At 39.2% G+C, this 8,521-nt stretch overlaps 1 protein-coding gene across 1 annotated transcript; it reads left to right on the top strand.

Annotated features, from left to right (window-relative positions):
• The first annotated feature begins 3,717 nt into the window (after positions 1-3,717).
• hhla2a.1 (HERV-H LTR-associating 2a, tandem duplicate 1) lies at positions 3,718-7,646 on the top strand. Its single transcript, XM_037120138.1, has 6 exons — positions 3,718-3,748; positions 3,825-4,145; positions 5,522-5,797; positions 5,881-6,207; positions 6,302-6,409; positions 7,184-7,646. Exons 1-6 carry the CDS (start codon positions 3,718-3,720, stop codon positions 7,423-7,425), a joined length of 1,305 nt encoding a protein of 434 aa, XP_036976033.1. The 3' UTR covers positions 7,426-7,646.
• Positions 7,647-8,521: the final 875 nt, after the last annotated feature.

Raw genomic sequence — 8,521 nt, 5'->3', positions numbered from 1 at the left:
AGTCCTTGTTGTATGTATATTTTAGTTTCCTGAATATTTCCTGAATGTGCTGTCAGGCTAACTGGTTGATTAACTGAAGAGACCCCACACATGTTCCTTTGCCTTTTTTGTTTTCATATTCTATTTTCAATTTTGTTCAACCATGATACCAAAACATCATGGGAAGTCAGCTCATACAGCTACATGTTGAACTTTATACATTTTTCGTTTGAAGCCGAGCTTTGTGGTTTTTATCTTGTTAAAGATTACAAGATCCCCTTGGCAAAATAAAAGTCAAGCTTAACAATAAAATGCAGTCTTGTTAAACCACAAAATACACTGTAATCTTAAAAAAAAAGAAAGAAAGAAAGAATCATGGCATCTCAAAGGTAGCATTTGTTACAGTGTTATATGAATGAATCACTGCTGTTCTTTACTCCATCCCTCATATGTGACATCCCTTACAAACTGAATGCTTATGATTGCATAAGTCACTTGTACAGTAATGAGCTCTAGAAGCGGCTGGGATACACTGACAGCTCGGCAGCGGCTTCTCAGTGGTTACTAAGAGAGGGTGAAGCTGGTCGTCCACTTGCTTGTGTTTGTCCAACCAGACATTTCCATGTTGCCTATGAGTATACATTCAATATGACCAATATGGTTTTAATGTGCTAATGGTCGATATGTTTCTATATTGCACCATAGCTGATGGGAAAATTAACTACTGAGATACAAGAATGGGATTGATGATTAATGATTAATGTCTCAACAAGAAATAATGAGGAACAGACTCGTAGGAAAAAGCACATTTAATGATACTGTACCAATACATGAAAACCTGGAGGAGAGAAACTTGATGGGAATCAATGATGAAATCAAAGCATGGACAGCATGATTCCCTAGTGCCATGGCCCCTTTAATCTGGGATTAAAGTTGATGAGGGCAGACATGAGCAGTGCCATCTTAAAGAATCAGCACGTGGACCCTGGTTGACATGGACATGTGACCCCCACAGCTGTCCGGCATCTCAACTATGCTCTCTCAACTATGCCCTCTAGAGGTCATCGTCTGTTAAACTACGTCAGCGACTGTGTTGTGCATTCTTTTTCACAAGAAGCCACATGTATGCTGCCTGTGTTTATGTCAAACTATCAATATAAAAGCATTAGAATTTGATACATTCAAAACTTGATACTTTCCTCACCATCACTGAAATCACTAAAACCGTCACATCCAGTCTCGTCCAGGTAGTGTCATACACCCCAAAACATCCATATATGTTATGATAGGGTGATTTCTTCCTGTCTGGGGTAATGTTAAGGTGACAAAACATTACAGTTTACCACAATTTACTTAATACTTAAAATACTTAATACTTAAAATCTTCATACAGTCTGCACGACAGTCACTGTGGTCTAAAATGAGGATCATTTTTCATCGCACTGACACACACAACATCTAAACCACCAAAACAGTGTATTTTGCTCCATTTTGCACATGTTTATATACTGTTGTCAAAACTATTAAATGCAGATTCAAGACCTCTGCAATCAGCTACATCCACATCTAAAAAAGAGGGAATAAAAGCTACAACGATCAACACTGGGTGGGAAAAGCGAGTCAGAATCCGGAGCACTTTGTAATTATAATTTCTGTTTTCTGTAGAGGTGCTGTGGAGGAGCCTGGTTAAACTTTTACCCGCCTGGTTAATTAGTGAGTGTTAGGAAGGATGTAAAGTGGAGTCTCACAGAAACAGTTCACTGCACACCAGGGTGTTTCACACACATGCATGCCAAACACCCTTTACACGATCATCAACTGAGATTAGGCCTTCTTGACATGGCAGAAACACACGGATTCACGATTGTGCTGCTTGTTTTCTTGGAGAAATTGTTACTGACAAACTCGAAAGGTATTGTAACATTCAGTATTTATTCCTGCAGTTCAGAGATGAATACTTTACTCTCAGCAAAGGGAATCAAATAGATGACATGCTTTGAAGAGTTACTGCTGTGTATAATCTGCATACACTATTTAGGGAAAAAAATGCTAAAGTGCCTGAGCTGTGATTTATTTTTGTTCCAACATTCGTCGACAAGTTTTAAAGGGGAGGAGGATAAAGAGGATAAATTCAAACTCAGGATTTCAGAATTTGCAATATTAATGAGCTTATGATGCAAAACTCAGAAAGTTTTATTTTTTTTTCCCAAGTGAATAAACGAGCTGTTCTCAGAGGAGAATACGGTCCCCAGAACACTTTTTTGAAGCTCGAAAGGTGGCAGGGTCCGCCACATATAAACAAAGAAAAACAGAATGAAATTGTGTTTGTTTATTTTGTTTGTTTAGACATAAAACCTTTAAGTGACAGCATGAGATAAGGATGAAATGAAAATAACGAGAAAAGTGTGCATAGAAGTAGATGTTTGTTCACAGTTCTGGCACCTTTACAATAAGCTGATCATGGATGAGGTTTTGTCCTTTTGAGAAAGACGATCTCGGCATGCAATGGTGCACAAAGTACCTCATGAGAGTGTGTTTCTGGACAAATTTTCACTGTGAAAGCACACACACTGATGATTTCAATTTATTTATTATATGTAAAGCCCAGGGAAGCCACAGGAAGAGCACCACCCTTCCAAGCTCTTGCACAGAGCCTTTTCATTTCATTTATCTAAGAAATGTCACTGTGTCACTCTAAAACTGAAGGTAATTATATATATCATGTAACATTGGTTGTGTTGTCTTTGAGCAGCGCTGTGTGTTAAAGAGGTGCACGGACAACATTAGCTTGCGATGGTATTTCCACAGCTGCAGTGAACTCAGCTGCACTATGTTCTCGCAGCACTACTGTAACCCAGCTGTGACAGCTGTGAACATCTGGGGCCAAGTGGCGAGCACCCATTAGGGGTGAGAAATGTGACCCTAGATAAACAACAATAATCGTAATCTTAGTCAAACAAACAGCTCTGATTTTTATTACACAATTAAACACAGAATACAGAAATAAATAAAAGCTTTTTTTTTATTTATTTTTTTTACATGCAGCATGTCCAGTGCAGTTTCATGGTGCTGTGAAGGATCCAGTGCAAAAATTCCTAATTCTGCCACACTAAGTTGTTGTTGTTGTGCAACAGCAGATGTGTCTTTGAGGTCAAATGCAAAAGTCCCGACAGTGGGAGCAGTGCAGCAGAAGAGATCAAATGAAAAACACAATCACGCTGTTTTTTAAGGTCATATATATATATATATATGTAAATATATATATATATATATATATATATATATATATATATATATATATATATATATATATATATATATATATATATATATATATATATAGTACAGTATATATGTGGTTTCTGACATAAAAAAACCCAGTCAGGGTGTTATATTCAATCCTATTAGATTCTAGAGCTGGACAGTTCAGCTTCCTCTAAGCTGCTTGTGAAGTCTGTTGACAACAACGCAAAAAGCCACAGATGTGGCAGGAAAAGGCTCCTCAAACTGCCTGAAAGAATATGTAATTATGAAGAGAGAGAATTGGGGAAATTATGGTTACATTTCTTGTTATTGTCATACTTAGAGTAAACATCAGAGACAAATTAAAACATGGAATGTACAAGTCTTAAAAACAGCTGTAAAATTGGTTATTACTCATTATTCATATAAAGAGAGCATACAGTATTTTACCCTTTTTAATCCAGCAGTTCATTATTTGATTAGATATTCAAAACAATGCTTATAACAGACAATGAAACTGGGACAGGTAACATGTACTTTAATTTTAGTCAACCCTAATTTGTTATGTTATGATGCGCTCTTGATTCTTTACCATCTCAAAGTCTTATTAACAGATGCCAACGTCACCTGTATCATCCCTGACGACTGCATCCTGCCGTGCAGCTTCAGGCCCACCGGCACTGTGGTGATCCACTGGTACAAGCAGCAGATCCCCGTCCACAGCTACTACTACAACAAGGATCAGTTTGGACTCCAGAACAAGCACTTCAGCGGAAGGACTTGCCTGTTCAACTCCCACATCCCTCATGGCAATGCCTCCCTGCTCCTCAGGAGGGTCAAAGTTCAAGACAAGGGCAGATACAAGTGTTACACCAGCACGCGGAAGGGCAACCAGGAGATCTTTGTCAACCTGGAGGTCAAAGGTCAGCACAGTTAGGAAGCATTGCATTCAGTACATCAGACATGTTGCCCATTCTTCTAGGTGTAAAATTGATGAATTTAGCACTGATGAAGGTTCGCAGGGTTGAAACGTCTCCGTTCATAAATTATCCTCAAGGACGTGACCACAAGGTGGAACATTTCTTTCCACTGCTGCCCAGCAGACGGGCTCTAGCTTGTGAGTGACAAAGCAGTTGTTACTGACAGTATAACTATTACAGGTTAATTATCATGTATTTGTTATCAAGGTATTTGTTATACACTTCCAAATGCATTAAGTACCAATCCAACTTTTATGAAGTTTATAAAGTTGATTCAACTTATTTTTTATTTGGAGGATTTAGTCTGTTGCAGCTGAACTCATAAGTGTCGCCTGACTAAAGAACATAGAATTATTGTATTTTTGGAGTTTTTCTAACAAATCCTTACAGGAGACTAATTAAAAAATGTATACATAAAAAGAGTTTATCCAAGGGGAGTTACTGATTAGTGATTAGTAAGAAGGGCACTGCAAGGTCTTTATGAATCCCTCTACTGCAAAATCTGGCCAGTAGTCCAGGTCTCAATTTTAAAAGCTTGTTTTTCCACTACAAAGTGTCTGCAGAGCCTGCAGCTTACACCAGCTGAGGTCATGTTAGCTGTCGGCCCTGGAACCTTCAGCTGTGAAGCTGAGAAAAAAGAAAGATTTAAAGTTTTCAGGCTGGGAGGCAAACTGTAGAACAGATATTAGGCCTATAAAACATATTTAATTATTTTCTTTATCAACAACAACAAAAAAAAATACTGCACTCTGCCTTTAGATCTTTGCAGTTTAAGTCAGTATCTACACACAAAATGCTGCATTCTTATCAGTTTAATTTAAGAAAATTACCTTCAGCTTAATTATTATTCACAGTTTATTGCCAGTACAAGTCAAGATTGTAAGGATAAGTTTCTGTTTGAAAAGCCTGTATGGGCCTTTTTATAATGAAATCAATATGATACGTGATTTTACAATTAAATACATTTAATTATGCAATTCAGAGTTACGATGTTATGATATTCACTACAGTCATACAATAAGATGGGAGTTACTAAATCTTCAGAGCTAGGAGTGTTATGTTAATTTATTATTATTTTCTTTCATTTTCATTTTCATTCAGTACTATACAGATTAGAACTCAATTTTGACTTTTGCTGAAAAGCACCATCTACAGGAGATTTGTTTGACAGAGCACCTCTGCCTATCACTGAGTGGGTGGGAGAAGCACCCTGGTCACTTAAAAACACACAAGAATATGAGTGTCTGGTTGCCATTGCCACATATGTAATCATATCACCCTTAAACAAACAGTCTTGTCTTCTGTGCTTTTCCTTGCAGCTGTCATCCAGTCAGTGATCATGGAGATGACAGATGAGACGGTCACCTGCTCCTCTCACAACATCTACCCCGTCCCTCAGGTGACCTGGGCCACAGACCCTCCCTCTGCCCAGGAAGCTCTGGAGAATTCAACCATCAAAACCACAGACCACAAGGGTTTGTTCACTGTGGTGAGCACGCTGAGGATTCTGGGTAATCTCTCCAACTACACCTACTTCTGCTCTTTCATATCGGCTGACAAGACCCAGGTGTGGACTGCCTCTCGGAAGATCCAAGGTGAGCTTACTGGTTACGTGATGACATAGTCTTCATGGAGAGGATGATTTCTGACAGATAAAAGTATGTATGATATCTTTCAGATGATGTGACACAGGAGGAGGGTCACGCGCTGGCCATCCCGTGCGTCGCCCCGCACAGTCTCCAGAACTTCTCCCTCACCTGGACCTTCGCCACGTCCAGCGAACCCACGCTCATCTTCAGATACGACACGAAAACCAGACAGGCGTTAAACCTGTGGGAGGCTCAGGCTGAGCTGGACCAGGAGCTGCTCCCCTTGGGAGACGGATCTCTTCTGCTCCACAAACCAGACGTCGAGGAACACTCAGGGATGTATACATGCACCTTCTCAGGCCTGCAGAGCAAACACATCGTTCAGACCAGAGTGAACATCACTCATTCATCGATAAGTGAGTATCAGATTGTTCTGTTTCTGCCAAGATTTAAACCCTGTGAATCCAGGAAGAAAAGAAAAATAAGTAAAGAAATGTGTCTGATGTGCAGGTGAGGACGAGCAGGGCGTGCAGAGGTCATGGTGGAGCACGGCAGCGTCTGCAGCTTTTTTCTTATTCACTGTCACTGTAGCTCTGCCGCAGTGTGTGAGGCAAAGAGGTATGTAAATGATTCAGTTTGTCACATACTCAAGCCTCTATGATGAAAAGTGAATAACATTCTGCATTCATACCTGTAGATGTGAGAAATAATTGACCCTTTTGCTGTAGCAGGATATTTTGGCAAAATAATATTGAATTTTTGAGGGCATTTTTAATTTAAAACATGCAAAATGGTGGAAAATCTAGTTTGTTTGGAGGAGGGTCCATTGATTTTTTGATAGTGAAGTACGGAAGTCATAAGCAGTCATGGATCAGACATATTCTTTCCTGTTTTCCTGTGTTTACAAATTAAATGTTAGTTGTTTTCTCAAGATCTCAAGTTTTTTATGTCATTATTACAGACTAACAAATCTTGTTTTCCTCAGATGAAATCATTTTCTCCAGATCTCGAAAAAACAAACAAATAATATCTTTGATCCATGATCTATACTCGTGTACCTGCTGCTATCTCATATCTTGTACATCTCATATCTATCTGAAAACATACAGTGCTATATTAATGGCCACATGATGGCACTGTTTACACCAAAAACTCCTCTGTTTTCTAAAATGACTAACTTTTTACTCTATTTCACTAAAAACTCAAGCAGTATTATAATACCCTGCTAATAAACAACAACCAACAGCTAGGCCCTTAAGCGGCCTGACTGGTGGAAACAAAAACCTGTGTTAAAATATAAGAGAAACTGAAAAAATCACTCAGTGTCACATGCAGTATGTCATAGTCTTTATTCTGTTGAATAAGTAATTTGATTTCCTCTCGCTGGTGCAGCCATGGACCCCAGATCTGCCTCATATAGATTTAACGGAGCAGGTTTTGTCGAGGGTGGGATTCACAAAGATCTCAGCGCCTCGGCTTTATACATAATCAGACAACACGGAGTTGACTGCAACAGACTACAGCTACAGTCTCAACCCGAGGACGAAGTGGCCGGCAGCATGCCAAACACAGCAGATGACTCTACTGTGGCGGTACCACCAGGTACTAAAATAGATGAAGAAAAAAACCAGTAGGACCACCTGTGGAGGGAAAAGATGGGCTGCAGTCCAGCAGCCTGGAGAAGGATGGATTTGGAAACATGGAACAAGGATAAGGCACAGAAACTTATAAACTACCTCCAACAAAGTGTTGGGATTCTGTCAAATTCATGAAGAGATTCGCCATGTCATACCTGTACTGTATACTGTGAAAAGCTTGTTTTCTCACCCTTTAAATAAAAATAAAATTATTGCAACATTTTCTGTCGTGTCTCCATAAAATCCAGATTTTTTGTTTGTTTGCACAGAGAGCAACTTTCTGTCATCTGTCAGTCATCTTAATTAATTATTCAAGGTTGACGATAAGATAATGTAATGGTTTACAGTACTTACAGAGTGGCAACAGAGGTATCCAAACACACTGCTTTATTTCAGAAGGAAGGAGTTACCTCTCACTTACATCATCTTATCATGAAGGATGAGGGAGTAGGAGGAGTTATTATATCACCATGTGCATCAGTATACAGAGTCATAGTCAGAAAATGCTTGCACTTTTTATAGTGTTTACTAGCTTTAAATAACCCTCAAGAAAACCACTAAAGGTCTGTGGGGACTTGATAACACTGTCTACACAAACGCGACACTGCCCAAAGATGTCCGGACAGATGTCGACACGACACCGCAGCCTGTGTAATTACAGGCTCAGAGGCGTAACAAAGATTTAAACATCTTGTTTGTGGTTTGTGTTGTTCCTAAAGCCATTTTTCAAATTAATAGGCCTAGTATTTGATTGTCTAGATAAACCCTGACAAACAGCTGCGATGTGGGTTGTATTCATATTAAGGCCTACGTCCTGCTGATTAGGATTTCTTTATGGAGCTCAACTATGGGGGGAACTCCACAAAATAGCTATGGGACTATTTTATTCTTAGTTTCATGTGATTTTACACTATTGGTATGAATATTACATTCCATTCCTGCTCACTGAGCCTCCTAAACGATCCTGTTCACTGGGCCGTTAAAGTCAAGTTAAACTGGGCCTATCAAATTTAGAGATCAGCAAAGAAAACAAGCACAACTAATCCACATTTCACACCTTTCAAATTGAAAACCCAAATAATTTTTTGGCCCC

This window comes from Acanthopagrus latus, chromosome 13 (genome assembly GCF_904848185.1).
Source record: "Acanthopagrus latus isolate v.2019 chromosome 13, fAcaLat1.1, whole genome shotgun sequence".
In the NCBI taxonomy this organism is placed as follows: Eukaryota; Metazoa; Chordata; class Actinopteri; order Spariformes; family Sparidae; genus Acanthopagrus; species Acanthopagrus latus.
Note: the sequence above shows the minus strand (reverse complement) of the source record. Positions and strands in the feature narration are given on the sequence as shown.

Excerpts from the sequence above, each read along its gene's own strand:
- hhla2a.1 (XM_037120138.1), top strand. The coding sequence starts at position 3,718 with ATGCTTATAACAGACAATGAAACTGGGACAG. Across the intron at positions 4,146-5,521 it reads TGTCAACCTGGAGGTCAAAG|CTGTCATCCAGTCAGTGATC; the intron begins GTCAGCACAGTT and ends TTTTCCTTGCAG. Across the intron at positions 5,798-5,880 it reads TGCCTCTCGGAAGATCCAAG|ATGATGTGACACAGGAGGAG; the intron begins GTGAGCTTACTG and ends GATATCTTTCAG.